General features: G+C 38.6%; 2 protein-coding genes across 11 annotated transcripts in view; one reads left to right on the top strand and one right to left on the bottom strand.

The window, feature by feature from the left end:
- The first annotated feature begins 4 nt into the window (after nt 1–4).
- On the top strand, nt 5–1,922 carry SPCS1 (signal peptidase complex subunit 1). Its single transcript, XM_086367685.1, has 5 exons — nt 5–207; nt 307–440; nt 775–834; nt 913–999; nt 1,432–1,922. Exons 2-5 carry the CDS (start codon nt 405–407, stop codon nt 1,555–1,557), a joined length of 309 nt encoding a protein of 102 aa, XP_086223811.1. The 5' UTR covers nt 5–207; nt 307–404; the 3' UTR covers nt 1,558–1,922.
- Nucleotides 1,923–4,433: 2,511 nt separating this feature from the next.
- The window catches only part of NEK4 (NIMA related kinase 4), a 40,735-nt gene continuing 24,763 nt past the window's right edge, over nt 4,434–20,405 (bottom strand). For 4 of the 10 annotated variants that reach the window (XM_086367639.1, XM_086367637.1, XM_086367642.1 and 1 more), the window contains exons 7-15: nt 18,657–19,061; nt 16,441–16,590; nt 15,759–15,908; nt 14,732–14,798; nt 13,906–14,012; nt 12,513–12,601; nt 9,742–9,950; nt 9,175–9,308; nt 4,434–5,420 (exon numbers count right to left, since the gene is read on the bottom strand). In XM_086367639.1, coding sequence (XP_086223765.1) covers nt 5,328–5,420; nt 9,175–9,308; nt 9,742–9,950; nt 12,513–12,601; nt 13,906–14,012; nt 14,732–14,798; nt 15,759–15,908; nt 16,441–16,590; nt 18,657–19,061 — 1,404 coding nt within the window. In that variant the 3' untranslated portion in view covers nt 4,434–5,327. The other 6 variants (XM_086367638.1, XM_086367644.1, XM_086367643.1 and 3 more) reach the window with 4 other exon arrangements.

Here is a 20,405-nt window from a genome sequence, read left to right as displayed (position 1 = left end):
CATGGAGACGGGGCGCGCGCAGGCCGCAGTTCAGCAGCGCCCGCCCAGCCGAGGACAGTTTGGGGGACCGGAACCGCGGCTCCCAGCACCCAACAGCGCTGACGGCGAGCCCTTCACGGGCGCGTGATGCCTCGACTCGGCTGCCGCCGTCAGCATCTCAGCCCCCGCGGAGAGGGCGCCGGCCGACGGCCAACTGCGAAAGCACAGGTCGCCTAGCGAGGGCACGGGGAGGGGCCTCGGGCCGACCGGGTCTGTGGGAGACATCCGCTTCCGGGACCGCGGCCATCGCAACCCTCGACTCCGCAGGCCCGCGGAACTGGACCCGTCAGCAGAAGCTGACCCCGGGCCCTAGCGTCCCTGAGTCCCGGCTGCCCTCGCTCTGCCGCCCGCCTTCAGAACCAGACATGTTGGAGCATCTGAGCTCACTGCCCACGCAAATGGTGAGGCCGCTGCCCGCCAGGGCCCTGTGATCCCTGCACGCAGCTCGCGAGCCTGGCAGCTCCGCAACCCTTGTCCGAGACCTACCCCGTAGGGCGCGGGTGCCGAGTTGTACCTACCTGGTGCCCTTCTCTCTTCCCCCCAAGGGTGCCCCTCCCTGGGCTCCGTAAGGATGCTTCGGTTCCCCCGGGAAACCCAGAATGGCATTCCTTGCTTAGGTTCTTGGGGGAGCCCCATATGTTGGCAATGCCCTGGTGCCAAAAATGTGAGGCCCTTGCAGTAATGTACCTCTTCGGTGGTGGAACCAACTCCTGCTTTGCCCTTCTTCACCTCTAGGATTACAAGGGCCAGAAGCTAGCTGAACAGATGTTTCAGGGAATTATCCTTTTTTCTGCAGTAAGTATTGATTTTACATAATCTTTTCCACCCTCACCCCCAGCTTGACTGTGTTTAATATACTTTCTTTGCCTTTAGATAGTTGGATTTATCTACGGGTACCTGGCTGAACAGTTCGGGTGGACTGTCTATATAGTTATGGCTGGATTTGCTTTTTCGTGTTTGGTAAGATATTTATGGCTTGGATGTTAATGGGAAGTTAAGTTTTCTGAATTGGGTTATTTTGTTTGGATGTAGTACTGAGAATCCGCACAACGTTTCAATGCCAGATAGCATCAGATGAGGTTAAGTTGCATAAAGCTTATTTCTTTTGGCAGTTGCTCCAAGCAGTAATCTTAAAAGTCAAAGCTAGAACTTAAGACCTTATGGTCTTCACATTGCTCCCTCCTCACCTTTCTTTTAGCTCTTAAAGCCATGTGTAAACAATGAGGCTTGTTCTTAAAGTATCTTGTCTGGGTGATGGCACAGTTTTCATAGGAATGTGGGTTTCCTTGTTTTTACCTGTAGCAAAAGAGTCATTTGGGAACCAGGCATAATACAGAATACTCTTTCAAGCTTCTAATGGCCATAGTTGATTGATTTTCTGTTCTGACCCAGCTGACACTTCCTCCATGGCCCATTTATCGCCGGCACCCCCTCAAGTGGTTACCTGTTCAAGACTCAAGCACAGAAGACAAGAAACCAGGGGAACGAAAAGTTAAGAGACATGCTAAAAATAATTGATCGGGGTTTTCATGATTCAGCTTTACTGTTGTACCTGCTTTTGTTTTGTGTGACATGAGCTAAATTGTTTTCATATATAAAACATAAGCTAAAAACCACCCATGCTTAGCTGTGTATAGATTTTGTTTTCTCCATATTTCATTTCTCTTTTGGGTTTTGATTTCTAAATATTTTAGACCTTCTCCTCACAATCTTCCTCTGAAATGGAGAACAGAAAACAGAAGTATGCAAAGTTTCTTTCAGGTCTACAAAATAATGAGTAAAAGCTTCATAAATGATAGTACAATTTAACTATCAAGTTTTATAATGCATTATGGGTAGTCAGGCTGTTTTAATGTTTTCAATTAAAACTCAGTGCAATTCAATGTCTTTAGAGTCTTTTGTTCATTGTTCTGCAAACATGACTACGAGTAAAAGCCAAAGTTAGAAGTTCATGGTTCTGAAAGTGTCAGCAAGAACCATTTCTGTCTTCTGAAGCTACAAGGTCCTAATGTATGTTTTTTTAACAACAGCAAGTACTTGTGAAAAAACTTACTGATGTAAATTTTGTGGTAAAGTAATATTTTGATACCAGTAAAATAAGGCTGTTGCCAAACAGAAAACATTTAATCCATGCTTTACCTAAGGCAGTTCAAAATGAAAACCTGAGAAGCTATAAATTACTTTTAAATTTTCCAGAGGGCTGAAGAGAAAAATGTTCTAACAGTCTTGTGTGAGGAATGGGAGTGCAAGGGTTATTACAAGTCATATTCTTCTTCTTGATACCAGAATATAGGACTTCCAAACTGAGTTTTTAAAAAAGGGAGTGAAGATCTTAATACACCAGAAGTCAGGAAAGGGTTTTTAAAAGGGGGAAGAAAAGTAAAAGACAGCAGAAATAAGACCAAGCATATCTATAAAAAATGTGATTACAAAGTTAAGAGCTCCCAATAGGGTTGAAAATCATGTTACCTCATGTTCTCAAAATGACACCCAAAGGTTGAAAACAGGAGCAAGGATGTATTAGGCAAATGCAAGCAGAAAGGAGTGGTAATAGTGAAAAAGTCAGAAATTTAATATCAGAAAGCATTAAATGGGGCAAAGAGGGACATTTCATAGCTGCAAGATGTCAGTGAATGAATCATGCATTGAGTAAGATGTGAAATAAATAAAGACTTACATATACAGGATTTGGCAAAGCTGCACTCTTGGTAGGAGACCAACACTCTACCTTTCAGATTTTGATAGATCAAGGCAATATGAAGACTTTTGTACTTGTTCCACATGCCTGGGACACCGTCCCTTAGGTATACATGACTTGTTCTCTCCTTTCATTCAGGTCCCTACCCAGTGCGTGAATGCTAAGTCACTTCAGTTGTATCTGACTCTGTGACCCTATGGACTGTAGGCTGCCAGGCTCCTCTCTCCATGGAATTCTCCAGGCAAGAATACTGGAGTGGGTTGCCATGCCCTCCTCTAGGGGATCTTCCCGACCCAGGGATCGAACCCACATCTCCTGCATTGGCAGGCACGTTCTTTAGGACTAGCGCCACCTGGGAAGCCCTACACAGATGTCACTATAAAGAAGCATTTCCTACTGTCCTATCAAAAGTTTGGGTACACCCCATCATTCTATATTTATTTTCATGGTATTTAATATATCTCAGTATATATTTGTTAATCATCCACCCCAGAACATAAGCTCCACGGCACCAGGAACCTTCTTGGGCTCACTGCTTTTTGCATAGTACAAGAGTACATGACACATAGGCACTCCATCATATTTAGTAAATGAATACAGAGCTGTTCTGTCCAGTATGGTGCTACTAGTCATGTGTGTCTTAAGTTTAATTAAAAATTGGGTTCCTCAGGACTTCCCTGGCCATCTAGTGCTTAACACTGTATTTCCAATGCAGGGGGAGTGGGTTTGATCCCTAGTTGGGAATTAAGATCCTATATGCAGCATGGCACATCCAAAAATAAATTTTTTTTTTAAATTGAGTTTCTCAGCCAGCCACATGGCAAAGACTCAACAGGTTTTATATGACTAGTGGCTACCATATTAGAGCAGATGTAAAACATTTCCACTATTTAGTGGAGAAGTGATTCTGCCGATGCATAAGAGAATTCACCTTTACTGAGTGCACGTAGGGCCATCCAATAATGGATCATGTACTGAGCTACAGGAAGAAACGACTCCAAGAAACAGAGGTTGTGCAGGCCATATTTACTAACACTGCAATGTAGCTGGGGCAGGAAGGAAATCTCTTGGCTTTGGAAATACATGGAAATTAAAAAAGTACTTTTACAAGAGAAAGTCAAAACGTAAATTCTTGACTATTTACAAACTAATATCAAATAAAACATCAAAAGTCTCTCAAATGTGGCCAAAGACATGCTGAAAGGAAAATTTAGTCTTAAAAATGTGTTTTAAAATTAAAGCTGAAAAATGATTAGGCACTCAAGAAAAAAACCACAAAACAACAGAAGCATTAAAACTGACTTAAAAATATATAGAATGGGACTAAAAATAAATGAGGGAATATATATAACTTTACACAAATAAGTTAGAAAACTTCAGTAAAACTAAAGTTGACTTCCCAAGAAAGATTATGGATCTCTAAAACATGCAAGAAATGGTAAATAGCTCAGAAAGACCCACAGTTTGCCAAAAATTTGAACCCAGTTGGGAACTGGGATCAGATGGTTTTAGAGTTGTGTTACAACAAACCCTTCAAAATAAAATTAAGAAGCTTCAGAAATTAGGCCATGAACACTGGCCTAGTACCTGGCACATAATAAAAACTAAATAAAAGTCTTTTAGGGGACTAGAAAGGGAACATTTTATTATTTTATGTATGTGTGTAATTTTCAAAAAAGGTATAGAGTCCTGCATATACTAATCAAAACTTTTATTTTATAAAAGCTACTTGCTAGATAGGCATTATGTGGTATGCAATTATACATTTCAAATAAGGGAAAACAATCGATATCTTGATGTGTAAGAAGACAAATTTCAGGAGACAAATCTGTCCAACATAACTAAAAGGATCTGGACATTACTACTTAAAAATCGCTGAAATAGAAAAGGTATTAAGTGTTTAACAGATGTTTCCGCTGATGGAAAAATAAATCTTAAAAAAAAAAAAAAACCCAGTCTGCAAAAACATATTGATTTACAAGGCCAAAATATCTCCTACTTTCAATTCTTGTATACCTTGAATGAGGTCCATATTAAATGGAAATATAATGTTAAATTATATTAACATGCTAAAAAAGAAATTCAATTGCTAAGGTACTATATATAACTTCATATCTTTAAATGTACTCCCAGAATTATAAAAAAATAATTTATCAACTGCTACTTACAGTTATTAATAGTAAAAAGTAGTATCACTGGATATGTCATTTTTTCCCCTATTGCTTTTATCACTATCATATAATGTAGAACTTCCAATCCAGTATGTTTTGTCTCAGTATTCAAGCTCATAAGTACCTTAAAAAATAGTTCTAGGTATCATGTTGGTTTAAGGCTCAGTAAACAGTAATCAAACAAATGTCTTAAAATAGATTTTTTTTCCCTCATAAAGAGAATAAGATAGCCAAGGTTTTTTTTTCTTTTGTAAGCTTGCTTCAATATTACTGTTTTGTCCAATTTTTTTCTAGTTAAAAAGCCAACAAGATAAAAGGATGGTGAATGGCCTCCAATCATTGATATAGGTTTGTTTGTATTTGTTTAAGCCAAAAACCTTTGAAAATAGTTTTATTCTGGCAGCATATTAGATAAATTCTCAAAAATTCACATTTTCTTCAAAAAATTTTAACTGGCGAGCTTTCACACTGTAAGTCACGTACTTTTCACCCATGTGCTCCTGCAAATGTACCTATTTGGGAAACATTAAAAAAAAAAAAATCAGTATATAGTAGAAATTAAACAACATACTCCAGTGCACCAAAGGGGGGAAAAAATCACAAAAAAAAAACTTAAGATATTTAGAGACAAATGAAAATGAGAAAATACCAAAACTTATGCGATGCACCAAAAGCAATGCTGAGGAAATAATTTATAGCTATAAATGCTTATGTTAGAAAAAGATTTCATGTCAACGACCTAACTTTATAAGCTAAAGTAGTAGAAAAAGAACAAATTAAACCTAAAAGTAGCCAAAGGAAGGAAATAATAAAGATTAGAGCTGAGAAAAATATAACAGAGAACAGAAAATTAGAGAAAAATCAATGAAACGAAAAGTTGGTTCTCAGAAGATGAACAAAATTGACAAACCTTTAGCTATACTAAGGAAAAAAAAGACTCAAATTACTAAAATCTGAAATGGATTTGGGACATTACCACCACTCTAATGAAAAAAAATGAAAAGGATTCTAAGGGAATACCATGAACACCAACAAGTTGCATAATCTTGGACAAATTCCAAGAAACATAAAACCTATCGAAACTGAAGTACTAAGAAATAGAAAATCTGAATATACCATAACTAGCAAGGAAACTGAATTAGTAATCTAAATCTGCTAACAAGGAAAGGTGCTGGAACTTTGCTGCTGAATTCTGCCAAACGTGGCCAGGAACTGTTTTCAGTCCTTCTCAAATTCTTCCGAGAGTTGAGGAGGAGGGAGCACTTCCTGGCTCATTCATGAGGCCAGCATTGCCCTGGTGCTAGGGCCAGACAGGGAGACTACAGGAAAAGAAAAATATAAATGTATATCCCTTATGACCATTGATGCAAAAATCTTCAACAAAATACTAGATGATTAAGATGTTCATGAGAGATACTGGTTTTATGTTTGTTTCATGTTAGTGTCCTTGTTGGGTTTTGACATCACAGTTCTAGTTTTCTGGAGAAATGGAAAATGTCCCTTCTTTTTCTGTTTTCTAAAGAATTTGTGTAGGATTTGTGTTATTTCTTCCTTAGATGATTGGAAGAATTCACCAGCAAAGCCATCTGGGCCTGAAGTTTTCTTTATAGGCGAGTTTTACTTTTTCCAGATGCTACGTTTAGGCTTTGTATCAAGGCTTAGTTAAATTCATAGACACAGATGTTAGAATGGTGGCTCCCAGGAGCTGGTAGGGAAAATGGGGAGTTTTTGCTTAATTCGTACAGAGTTTCAGTTTTGCAAAATGAAAGTAGTTCTAGAAATGGATGGGTAATGTTCGCACAATTATGTAAAACATACTTAAGGCCACTGAGTTCAGTTCAGTCGCTCAGTCGTGTGTGACTCTTTGTGACCCCATGGACTGCAGCATTGAACCAAATACTTAAAAATGGTTAAAATGATAAATTTGAAGTTACGTGCATATGATTAAAAAACCAGCATGTGTATAATGCACTGTTGAACCTATAGAGAAATGTAACATATTTACGGAAATTAAACAACAGACTCCTAAACAACCAACCTTATAGAAATAAAAAAGATTAAAAAGGATTTCTATTAATAATTGCCAATTATGAATAACTTTGCTTTTGAACTGTGGTGTTGGAAAAGACTCTTGAGAGTCCCTTGGACTGCAAGGAGATCCAACCAGTCCATTCTAAAGGAGATCAGTCCTGGGTGTTCTTTGGAAGGACTGATGCTAAAGCTGAAACTCCAATACTTTGGCCACCTCATGCAAAGAGTTGAGTCATTGGAAAAGACTCTGATGCTGGGAGGAATTGGGGGCAGGAGGAGAAGGGGACGACAGAGGATGAGATGGCTGGATGCCATCACCGACTTGATGGATATGAGTTTGAGTGAACTCCAGGAGTTGGTGATGGACAGGGAGGCCTAGTGTGCTGCGATTCATGGGGTCGCAAAGAGTCGGACAGGACTGAGCGACTGAACTGATGGATAACTTAGATGAAACGGACAAATTCCTAGAAAGACACAGATTTTAGAAACAGAAGAACAATCTGAATATAGTAAGGCACTGAATTCACTAACAAAAAACTACTCACAAAGAAAAGCCCAAGGACTTCCCTGGTGGTCCAGTAGTTAAGACTCCATCCACAATGCCAATGCAGGGTGTGAGGGTTCAGTCCCTGGTTGGGGAACTAAGATCCCACATGCCAGGCAAGATGGCCCAAAGATATATATATATATACATGTGTATATATATATATACGTATATATGTGTGTGTGTGTATATACATACATACACACACACATATGTGACTAAACACTAAACACGTATGTGTTTAGTCACTCAGTTATGTCAGACTCTTTACGAACCCATAGATTGTAGCCCACCAGGCTCCTCTCGGAATTCTTCTCCATGGGAATTCTCCAGGCAAGAATACTAGAGTGGGTTGCCATGCCCTCCTCCAGGGGATCTTCCCAACCCAGGGATCAAACCCAGGTTTCCCGCATTGCAGGCAGATTCTTTACTATCTGAGCCACCGGGGAAGCCCATATATATATATTCATATATATATGAAAAGCCCAGGCCCAGATCCCAGATACTTTCATTGGTGAATTCTATCGCAAACATTTCAAAAAGAATTAACACCAGTTCTTCACTAATTCTTTCCCCAAAAGATGAGGGAACACGCCCCAGCTCATTCTGAGGCGAGTATTGCCCTGATAACCAATAAAAAATATCACGAGGAAAGAAAACTGAAGATCAATATCATGTGAACACCAACACAAAAACGCTCAACAAAATACTAGAAACATAACTCTAGCAACATCTAAGAAGCAGTATAGACCATGACCAAGTGGGACTTATCTCAGGAATATAAGGATGGTTTAACATCCAAAAACAAATTAATGTAACACCACATAAAAAAAAAACAAAAAAAACACAAACATGATCACCTAAATACAAAGCATTTGACAAACCTAACACCTTTTCACGATAAAAACACTCAGCAAACCAGAAATAGACAGGACCTTCACCCCAAAAATATAAAATAAAATACCATAGAGAATAAAACAAAATAAAATTAAATCCTTAAAAAAGGGGGGGGGATCTTCTTCAACCTGAAAAAGAATATCTAAAAACTGATAGTTAACATCATAATTAATAAAGACTGCTGCATCTAAGATCAGAAACAAGATAAGGATGTTTACTCTCACCACTTCTATTCAACATTGTACTGGAGGTTCTAGCCAGGGCAATATGATTCAGCAATTTCCACCCCTAGGGAGATACCCAAGAAAAATGAAAACGTATGTCCACGCAAAGACTTGTACACAAATGTTCATAACATTATTCACAATAGCCAATAAGTGGAAACAATCTAACTGTCCATCGCCTGGTGATGTGGCACAGCCACGTTCGGCCATATAAAAGAAGGAGTTTTCCGTGTGCTATAACATGGTGAATCTTGAAAACATATGCTAAATGAAAGAAATCAAGCACAAAAGACCACATAGCTTTTTACAATTCTACTTAAACGAAATGTCCAGAATAGGCAAATCTACAGAGAGAGAAATATGAGTGGTTGTTTAGAGGTGAAGGGCCTAGAGGACAATGGGGAACGACTACCAGTGGGTACAGGGGCTCTTCCGGGAGTAATTAAATGTTCTAACATTGACTGCAGTGGTAAATGGGTAAAATGTATGGTATGTTAATTATAATCCAAAAGGCCAGTAGAAAAATCCCATAGCGTAAGCAGCTGGCACAGCTACAGTTTGGATACTCACCTCTCTTTCCAATTCATCCTCCTCTTCCAAAATATCATACACCTGCTCTAAAAGCTGAATCCCCAGGCCCCGAATTACATCAGCTCTTAAGACTTCAACTATTCTTCTGATTTTTTCAGAACCTGGCATGATAGCTAAAAAGCAACAACAACAGGGAAAAATGAACTTTCACCACTTCAGCAAGAACACAATGATTTTTTTAAAAAATCTTGTCATGTTAAGATTCTTTTCACTTTGATAAGAGTTTGGTTTAATGACTTCATGTATTTTTAATGACTGAACTTAAGCTTCATATCTCATTACCATCTCCTAAAACTAAAAACTGCAATTGTCTAATTTGAAGAAAATGAAAAATTCCAAATGTGTATTTATTTACATTTATTGTTAAAAATAAAATTTCATGCAACTTTTCAGGAACACAACTATTACATAAAATAAGATATATTTTTATGGAAATATCCAAAGGAAATAATTAAAAAAACAAATTTGAAAACATTAGATCCTTAGTTTGATACATTTCTCCAGTAAACATACGTTCTCCAGTTTGGGGTAAAACAATAAACTGACCACCTGAAGGTAGCTCTTTAAAATGGAGTTCCTCTGCCTCTTCTGCAACTTTCCCATGAAGTATTAGCGTGTCCCGATACTTCCGATGAAGTTTAAATTCTGACACTGGATCTGGTACTGGGAGATCTTCATAGCTCTCTTTAGAGTCCAACTTCAGAGTCTGAGTCATCAATTGTACCAAGTCAGTCATTTCATTTGTATGACCTTTACTGGGAAGAAAAGGAAAAAAAAAAAAACTGCTTCATGACAATTTTTCACTGGAAATTAAGAAGTTCGGCTTCCCAATGAACAAGTAAGTTCTTACAGACAGACCCCTCCACAAATAAGTATAAACTCTGGACAAAATACAAAAGTTAACTATGAGGGCAATGGAGAATGTATAAAATTTACAAACAGATTCTGGAGGGGAGTTAATACTTCTAGCCTAAGGACAGGCCATAGGGAGCTAAAGTACAAAAAAAAAACCCCACAGTCTTTCTTACCTGCAGAACCACGTACCAAAGTTCAAGACCACCACTGCCCCTAGAAAGTAAGTAAGGAGTCTTGGAAAGGAGAGAGCCAGAAAGAGAAGGCCCCTGTTTCTGTGTATAAATTCTGCCCAACTATTTCTAAGTAATTTAACTATATACAAGCACAAAGTTCAAGAATATTTAAAGGAAGATAAAAATATCAGCACCTAATGGGATAAGATTAACAATGTCGAACCGAGTCAAAAATACCAGATATACAAAGCAGGAAAACAGCACACAATTGTGAAGAAAACAAAATTAATAGAAACAGATCCAAAAGTGACACATGTGACAATTAGTAAACAAAGGACATTAAAGAGGTTATTAAAAATTTATTCCATATGACCAACACAGAGGAAGCATTAGCATGTTAAGGAAAGGCAATGAAGATAAGACCCAAACTGAACTACAAATGATAAGTACAATGTGTTCAGTACATCGGATGGGATTAACAAATTAGATACCGCAGAAGAAAAGATTAGTAAACTTAGAGAGAGAGCAATAGAATCTATAAAAAATGGAACAGATGGGAATTCCTGGCAGTCCGGTGGTTAGGACACTGTGCTTTCACTGCCAAGGGTGCAGGTTCAATCCCTGGTCAGGGAACTTAGATCCCACAAGCCAAGCGGCATGACCAGAAAAAAAAAAAAAAAAAGAGGCGGGGGGTGCAGGGGATAGAGAAAAAAAAGTCTAAAAAAAAGATGAACATCATCAGTGATCTGTGGGATAACTTTCAGTTCAGTTCAGTTCAGTCACTCAGTCGTGTCTGCCTCTTTGCCACCCCGTGGACTGCAGCACGCCAGGCCTCCCAGTCCATCGCCAACTCTAATATACATGTAGGATCCTCAGGAGGGAAAGAGGGGATCCAAAAAAATATTTGAAGAAATAATGGCCAAACTGATGAAAATAATGGCCAAATTGATAAAAACTAAAGCCACAGATCTAAAAAGACATAAGAATTCTGAATGAAAATCAGATGTGTTCACTGAAAGAGAACTTTAGTCCCAGCATATACCAAAACCATTTACAACGTTATTAATGACAGTATTATAGGTCTGAATGCTGTTATAAATGTACATTTAAAATGAATTCACAAACAAATGGGATTTGAGCAAACTTATAAGCTTTTGCACAGCAAAGGAAACCATAAAAAAAGAACAGATAACCTACAGATTAGGGCGAATATTTACAAACAATGTGACCAACAAGGGATTAATTTCCAAAATACATAAACGGCTCATACAATTAAATAACAACAACAACAACAAAAAAAAACAATATAAAAATGGGTAGAAAACCGAAATAGACATTTCTTTAAAGACGGGATACAGATGATCAACAGGCATATGAAAAGATGTTCATCATCGCTAATTATTACAGAAATGAAAACAAAACTATGATACTACCTAACACCAGTCAGAATGGCCATCATTAAAAAGTCTACATATAATAAATGTTGGAGAGGGTGTAGAGAAAAGGGAACTCTCTTACACTGTTGGTAGGAAGGTAAACTGGTGCAGCCACTGTGGAAAACAGTATGGAGGTTCCTCAAAAAATTAAAAATAGAGTTGCCATATGATCCAACAATCCTATTCCTAGGCATATACCTAGAGAAAACTATAATTCAAAAAGATACATGTACCCTTATGTTCAAAGCAGCACTGTTTACAATAGCCAATGCATGGAGACAATCTAGATGTCCAATGAGAGATGAACAGACAAAGAAGATGCGAGATAGTTACTGAGCCATTAAAAAGAATGAAATAATGCCATCTGAAGCAATATAAATGGCTTATCATACTAAGTGAAGTAAGTCAAAAGAGAAAGACAAGAACCATATGACATCACTTACTTGTGAAACCTAAAATGTGACACAAATGAACATACCTGTGAAACGGAAACAGACTCCAAGACAGAACAGACCTGTGGTTGCCACAGGGGCAGGGGTGTGGGAGGGAAGGACTAGGAATTTGAGCTTAGCAGATGTAAACTATTACATATAGGATGGATAAACAAGCATGGACATACAGGATGGATTACTACTGTCTAGCACAGGGAACTATAGTCTATTCCTGTGGTGAACCACAGTGGAAAAGAACGTGAACAAGAACATACATATGTACTGAGTGACTTTGCTGTACATCAGAAATTAACACAATATTGTAAATTAACTATACATCAATAAAAAAATGTTTAAGTTAAAAATAAAATGAATTCAAATAGAACCAATTTATGAAGGGAGATAAACAGATAAGAACTTACCCTTCCCTGGAATCCCCATCTGATTTATCAGTTGAACTGGTAGAGGAACTTAACTCATCCTCTGAGAGACAATGGGTGAGCTTCCTTTCCTATTAATTTTGTTTGGAAAAACAAAATTTCACATGACAACACAACCAGAATGTAATACACGAAACAGTCTTAGACGCAATGTCTAGCCACAAAGCACACCTAGGTTCAATAACAGTAGAACTACTGGACGGAAAACTTGAAGTGACTTCACCAAATCATGTCCTAGTTCACCCATGACGCTCGTAAGCGAGCCCTAAAGAACACCAAGGTGAAGTTTTGTAAGTTCCTGGAAACTCTCAGCTATGAAGACGAGAGGGGACAAACAATTCTGGTGTTTCAACTTCTAAGCAGAGGGCTGGTACCATAAGGAACGTTAGTAATCTAAACAAGACAGAATGCCACTTAAATTAAAAGTAACCTCAGTTTGCTCACATATGAGACTCTTTGTTAAATGCTTAAAAGGATTACCAGATATGCTATGGTAAGTCACTTCAGTCGTGTCCGACTTTGTGTGACCCCAGAGACAGCAGCCCACCAGGCTCCCCGTCCCTGGGATTCTCCAGGCAAGAGCACTGGAGCGGGTTGCCATTTCCTTCTCCAATGCATGAAAGTGAAAAGTGAAAGTGAAGTCGCTCAGTCATGTCTGACTCTTAGCGACCCCATGGACTGCAGCCTACCAGATATAATTATACACAAATGTTTACAACTTTGGAAAATAGAGAGGACTATCTTAATTAATGAAACAACTAAATCATAGACTATCGTTAAAGGGAAAAAAATCATTAAAGGACAGGAAGTTTCCTTTTTAAAAAAAATAATTATATGCTCCTAGAAATAATGTCAAAAACTGGAATACAGAAAATTGAATAATTATTCTCAAGGTATGAATTATCACACAGAAAAGAATCTGGGTTGAACACCTTGCAATTACACATTCTGCCACCAGATGGTGCTCCTACATCATCCCTGGGCCAAAAACTAAGGTACTTCAACACAAACGGGAAACAAAGGAAGAAGCAGCTTGCGAGACTAAAACCTGGCCATGTCGTTTGGTATATTAACAGAGCAGTATAAGCAAAGTGTTGCCGAGTGGAAGCCATTTGGAAGTATTATTAGACTACCTAAGAAAGATATTAACTAGGCTGCCAGGTGTTTACAAGAGTGCCTGAAAAATTCAAACCCTTAATGAAACAAAATTATTTTAATTATTATTGATGGGTTCTTTTCCTTATTAGAGAAAGTGTGAAAGATGTAACTTAAGTAGCACTGTTCCAGAAGCAGAGCTGGCACATATGAGGTTTACCACATTAGGCTTGCCAGATGTGGCCATGTCCACCTTTTCCCTTGGGACTACGTAATGTACCTGAGCAACACTGCAGTCGGAAGATGACCTTCGAGCAGGGCTGAGGTGGTCTTTCTGTGGTTTCGCTGGTCCCGCTGGACCCAGAGAAGCTCTCCTCACTGCAGGGCCTGAAAAAGTGACCACCCCCAGCAGTTCTTTGTGGTGGACTGGCCTCAACAGAAGAGTGCTTTGTACTGGGGTACAGAAGATACCCCAGCAAGGGCCAGCCTAAAGGAACTCAGACAGCATATTCATCATCATTCTGGTGCTGGGGACACCTCAGCTCAAATCTCAGCTCCAGGTCTGTAAGTGTCGTGACCTTGGACAAGTTACTTAACCCCTCTGACCCTCAGTCTCCTCAGCTGAAAAATATGAAATGAGATAATGCCCTCAAAATGCTTACCATAATGTTTGAGCCACTGTCAGCATTCAATAAATGGAAACTGCTAGAATATGTTGTCTTTAGATAACAGCAATAGGAATGATCGCAGCCCTCAGCCCAGGGCAGCACCATTCTCCTGGCTTCCTCTCTCTGTTCCTGAGAAGAGAGCACTTCCTTGACCAACAGACTCTAAACATGGAAACAAATTAAACTCTCACTTGATTGCTTTCCTGTCTGAAATTTCCCAGGCGTTACTGCCATTCAAAGCTCTCTTGCTCTGTTTTTAGTATCCTTCTTCCTTTTAATAACACAAGTTCCAGATCCAACACTATGCTCATTTTTTAAAAGGCTTGACTAGGAAATTTCAAAAATTCTTCTGAATTGGTTTCCCAAATGGATTACTGATACTGGAAATTGAGCAACACCAATAGCCTCCTTTAGATGAAGGAAACAGAATAATGTTACCTGAGGGGAAGATCTCTTCCTGTGACTGTTTCAGTCGCCTCCTCTCTCTTGCTGATAATGGTCGGTCCTTTTAAAGAAAGTTAGAGTTACTTCCATTCCTACTCACGACTCTTTTTTCTTTTTAGGGGCCACGCCACACAGCATGCAAGATCTAAGTTCCCTGAACAGGAATCAAACCTGCACGCCCGGCACTGGACCTAGTCTTAACCACTGGACCACCTGGGAAGTCTTCCCTATTCACTCTTCTTATAACACCTACAGTATATGACATATCATCCAGCACTACAGGAAAGAGCACAGCACAAACCTTTAAGGAGTGTCCCTTTTTTTCATTTTTAAAAATTCATTCATATATGTATGTATCTTTGGCTGTGACGGGCCTTCATTGCTGTGCGGGCTTTTCTCTGGCTGCAGAGAGCAGGGGCTACTCTCTACTCGTGTTACGCGGGCTTCTCACTGTGGTGGCTTCTCTTGTTGCAGAGCACAGGTTCTAGGGCCCACAGGCTTCAGCTGTTGTGGCACAGAGGCGCACGGGCTTCAGTAGTTGCGGCACACAGGCTTAGCTGCCCTGGGGCATGTGGAATCTTCCCAGAGCAGGGATCGAATCCATGTCCCCCACATTGGCAGGCTAATTCTTAACCACTGGACTACTTCCGTGAAGGGAAGTCTGGAGTGGCCATTTGAAACTAGTTCACATCAGGGTTACAACTACTTGCTAGGATGATCAGAGCCCTCATTTCTAGGAAAAACTCATTTGTCTAAGGGGAAATGGGAATTCTGCTTTCCTACACTCAGAATCTACTTGGTCTCCTTAATTAACTAGACGTGACCAGATTTGGAATGATAGAATCTGTCCAGTTCAATCAAAGCTTCTGTTGAGAATCACAAATTTGCACTTTCCAGTGTTTGGCAAAAAGCAGACCTAAGATGTTTTCATATAAAACCTCACAATATAAGCAGGGTTTATTTTACCAAAAAGCTTTATAATAAGGTTTTTTTAAAAAATCCAACATATACTCTCACAAACCTTTGATGATGCTATCTCACTGCCCCTCGAACTGTTCACAGATCCAGTGACCACTCTACTTTGGTTTTCAGCATCTTTTTGTGTTGATGTACATTCCATTTTTCCAACAGTGGGAAGAGAAGGCAAAAGGCAAGGCGGAGTCTCTTGGAACTTAATTAACAAAGAGGGGGAGATTATAAATTTCATATACTATCCACCTGCAAAGGTCGCCCATGGGTACATTTATGTATTTGTCAGTGATTCCCTCAGAACTTTAAAACATTGTATTTTGGTGGGAAAGAAACTCAGCCAAAAGTGAATGACCACTTAAGAAACCATACAGAGAGGATACCTGTGAAAGTTACTTCCAGAAATGAGAGGGTGACACGATCTCATGCAGAAGCTGAGGGAGAAACTCTTCATTAACATGACATACGAGGAATCAGAGATTCATCTTTGTCGGCCTGTCCCTTTAACTCTCAAAATGAACGGTCCATCCTTGCTGGAGAAGGTACAATTCTTACTCTGCTTCCAACTCACTGACATTTAACAATTAATACTTAGCCTTTCTACCTTTCTCCGTATGTTCCTCAGATTTTGTATGTACCTTTTTGGCACATCATTCTAAATAGAAATGGAGCTTCCTAAAATCTGTTTCACAAGCAGCAGCACAGTGACTTATTCCAATGAGGTCTCTGCTGACCTGTCTCTTTTCTCCACTGTGCTCAGCGTGTTCTCTTTTCTTCTGCCGCCGCTGTCGAGACTGGGAAGGTTCAGACCCAGAGCTGTGTGGCTGTAAAGCTGGGTGGATTCTGTCCTGTTTTCCTGTAACACATTCACCACCAACTTGATCCTTAAAGACAGAAAAATGAAATAAACAAACAAAAAACCAAAGTAGAATAGTGAAATAGTCTTTTGAACTTCTAAATGGCCGAACCCTCCATATCTATTTTTAAAATTAAAAATGAAAGCAGGAACTGTCTTTCTCAAAATGAATGCTTATTTTCAGTGTTGATAGGCAAAGACAAAATGCTGGCATCAGTTATCTATGTATTCTGGGTTTTCTTCTCTTTTCCCAAATAAAAATAATTTTTTCAGTTACTCTGTTATAACCTGAAACTTCCGATGTTCAATAAAAAATCTTTTATAACTTTTAATAGGTGTTCTATTCAGAAAACTAACAAATGTTGTTAATATACACATACTTCCCATATAAACATTAGTTCTGCAGATGTCCTCTGTAAACACGATGAAAACACCACGAGTTTGGATTTAGATGGAGTCACATCTCCCTGAACCTTTGTTTCCTCATCTACAAATGGGTACAATGCTTCATACTGATCATGTGAATAATGGCGGATTAGAGAAGACTGGGCACGGTAATACTTAAGACCATATCTAGCACATATTAGCTGCTCAGGAATCAGGAGCAATTTCTAGCAGTAGTAAAGATAGAATAAATTCACTTTTAAATTATAAAGATCACCAAGGACTTGGTATTTTATTTGGATAGCTGGTTTGAGAAACCAAACATTAAAACAAAATAGCTTCTTACATTAATTTTTAATTTTTAACTATCAGAATATCTAAGTTTTCAAGAAGATGGACACTGGTAATCAAATGTCATTTAATCAACACATTTTTATCAAAAAGCCCACTATGTGGTACATGTTAGAAAGAAAAAGGAAAAATGTGACATGCTAGCTAAACAAGGATGTTATGTGTTAGTCGCTCAGTTGGGTCTGACTCTTAGTGACCCAATGGACTATGGACCACCAGGCTCCTCTGTCCATGGAATTCTCTAGGCAAGAATACTAGAATGGGTAGTCATTCACTTCTCCAGGTGATCTTCCCAACCTAGAGATCAAATCACGGTCTCCTGCATTGCAGGCAGATTCTTTACTGTCTGAGCCAACAGGGCCCAGATAATAAAAATGAGTGATTTAATTCTTAAAAGTGAAATAAATGTTTCTCTGCTGGTATTAAGTATAGAATATTTAAAGCTTACACATACAAGAGTAACTGTTCAAATGAATTAAGGACTTTTTCCATGAAATCCAATTGGTCTTGAAAAAAAAGTCTTCCACTGTTATCAACAACAATACAATAACAACAACGAGAAAAAAGATGCCAGACATGAAATTCTATCAAACAAAACAAAAAACCTTGCCCTCTAAAGCCTGATGTAAGAAACACATTTATCAGGAACAAAACAAGAATATAAATTCTTATCACTTCTATTCAACAATGTACTAGAGGTTCTAGCCAGGGCAATTAGACAAGAAAAAACAAAGTAAGAAATACAGATTAAAAAGAAAAAAGGATCTCAATTTGTAGACGATGTGATATTATATTCAGAGAATTCTAAGAAATACATTATTAAAAGGTTATTAAACCAATAAATGAGTTAAGCAAGGCTATAGGATAAAAATTTAATATATAAAAATTAATATTTCTATACCAAGCAATATACACTATGAAAATGAAATTATGAAAACAATTCCATTTACAATAGAATCAGAATTTAACAAAAAAAGTACAAGACTGGGACTTTCCTGGTGGCCCAACGGTTGAGAGCCTGCCTTCCAGTTCAGGGCACACAAGTTCAATTGCTAATCGGGAAACTAAGATCCCACATTCTGGCTTTCTTTCTACCCAGTTACCCATTCATTTGGAAGACTAAAGACGAATGATGCAGAAACAGGAACAAAACACACTAATGGAGAATTGCAAGTACCCTATAAGAGGGCAAAGAAGGGATCTAAGAATTCCTCAGGTCCTATCCTTTGGTTCTGTTACATTTAAACTCTTACATGGAAATAACAGATTTTCCTAAAAGCACAAGAACACAACCCACATCTTTGTAACTGCACTGTTCAATCCTCTCTCTGAAACCAACACCTTGTGCATGTCACTCACCTGGTCTTTTGGTAAATTTTGGTCTTTGTTTAGGGGCTGCAGAGGCTTCATTGGGTCATTCCTTTCTCCAGTGACACAGTGAGAGGACGATGTGGGAATTTGGTTTCCAGGTAGAGCACTGGATTTACTGTTCTGCAACATCTCCGTCACTTGAGAAACATTACATTTACCTTCCAGTTCATTAGAGGCATCTAGGTGCCCTGGTGGGTTCTCTTGAACTAAGCCGTCATTCATTGAGTTCCTCCTCTCTGTAGGTAAGATGTCAATATTCACCCTACTGATTGTGGCTAGTGAGTCCACAGTATTGCTTATGTCTGGTTTGTAGATGTGGTCTTTCAGACTTGTGGGTATCTTCAAGGGGCCAATGACTACAGGTTTCTCCTGGAACAAACATTTGTCTTCACCCTGAGTGAAAACACGCTTCCAAGTTATTATATACACCATATAAAAAATTTAACTCAAAATGGTGCTGCAAGTTCCTCAGGAAGTTAAACATGGAATAATCATAAGGCCCAACAATCCCACTCCAAGGTATATGCCCCAAGAACTAAAAGTACAGACTCAAACAGGTATTTCTACACCAATGTTTATAGCAGCAGTATTCACAATGGCAAAAGATGAAACAATCCAAATGGCCATTAGCAGGCGAATGATTAAATAAATATGGTGTATACATATAACGGAATATTATAAAGCCATAGAAAGGAATGAAGTTCTGATAACATGCTACAATATGAATAACCTTTGAAAACTTGCTAAGTGGAATAAACTAGGAGCTAGACATAGAGGAAAAAATGTGTATGATTACATTTATATGAGGCACCTAAAATAGGCAAATTCAGAGACAGAAAGTAAGTTTGTCTGCCAGGGTTACCGGAGTTTGGGAGTAGGAGCAACAGGGAGCAACATTTCTGTTCGGAATGATGAAAGGTTTTGGAAGATATGGTGAACGGCAGCACAACATTGTGAATGTAATTAAGACTACTGAATTGTATGCTTTAAAATGGTACAAAATGAAATTAATTGGTTAAAAATGGTATAAATGCCAAATTTTACATTGCATATGCAGGAGACGTGGGTTCGATCTCTGGGTTAGGAAAATCCCCTGGAGAAGGAAATAGCAACCCACTTGAGTATTCTTGCCCGGGAAATCCCATGGACAGAGAGGCCTGGTGGGCTACAGTCCATGGGGTCACAAAGAGTTGGACACAACTTAGCAACTAAACAACAAATATTTTATGATAATACAAAATTGTGAATGGATCAATATGTAAATATATGAGCTAAAACTATAAAAATCCTGTAAGAAAACACAGGCATATATCTTCATGACCTTGGATTTGGCAAGGGATTCTTAGATATGAGTATGGGCGACAAAAGAAAAAACTATATATTAGACTTCATCAAAATTGAAAATTGTGCATAAGAGAATATTACCTATCAAGATATTGAAAGGACAACCTACAGAACAGAAGGAGATATTTCTAAATCATATATCTACTGAGGGTCTAGTATCCATACTATACAAAGAACTCTTACGACTCAACCATAAAAAAAAAAATCCAATTAAAAATGGGCAAAGGACTTAATAGATATTTCTCCAAAGAAGGCTTTCAAATAGCCAAAAAGTTCTATATCATTAGTCAAGGGCAAATCAAAATTACAATAACATACCACTTCACATCCACTAGGATGGCTAGAATTGGAAAAATAGAAAATAACAAGAGTTGGTGAAGTTGAAGAGAAATT

This window comes from Bos grunniens, chromosome 22 (assembly GCF_055505025.1).
Source record: "Bos grunniens cultivar Pamir isolate PY7600 chromosome 22, Bosgru_T2T1.0, whole genome shotgun sequence".
NCBI classification, from domain to species: domain Eukaryota; kingdom Metazoa; phylum Chordata; class Mammalia; order Artiodactyla; family Bovidae; genus Bos; species Bos grunniens.
The sequence above is the reverse complement of the archived record's forward strand: the minus strand, read 5'-3'. Positions and strand labels throughout refer to the sequence as shown.

Bases quoted from the DNA above. Each gene is read 5' to 3' on its own strand.
- SPCS1 (XM_086367685.1), top strand. From the start codon at position 405: ATGTTGGAGCATCTGAGCTCACTGCCCACGCAAATG. The intron at 835-912 runs GTAAGTATTGAT...CTTTGCCTTTAG, and splicing joins GAATTATCCTTTTTTCTGCA to ATAGTTGGATTTATCTACGG. The intron at 1,000-1,431 runs GTAAGATATTTA...GTTCTGACCCAG, and splicing joins GATTTGCTTTTTCGTGTTTG to CTGACACTTCCTCCATGGCC.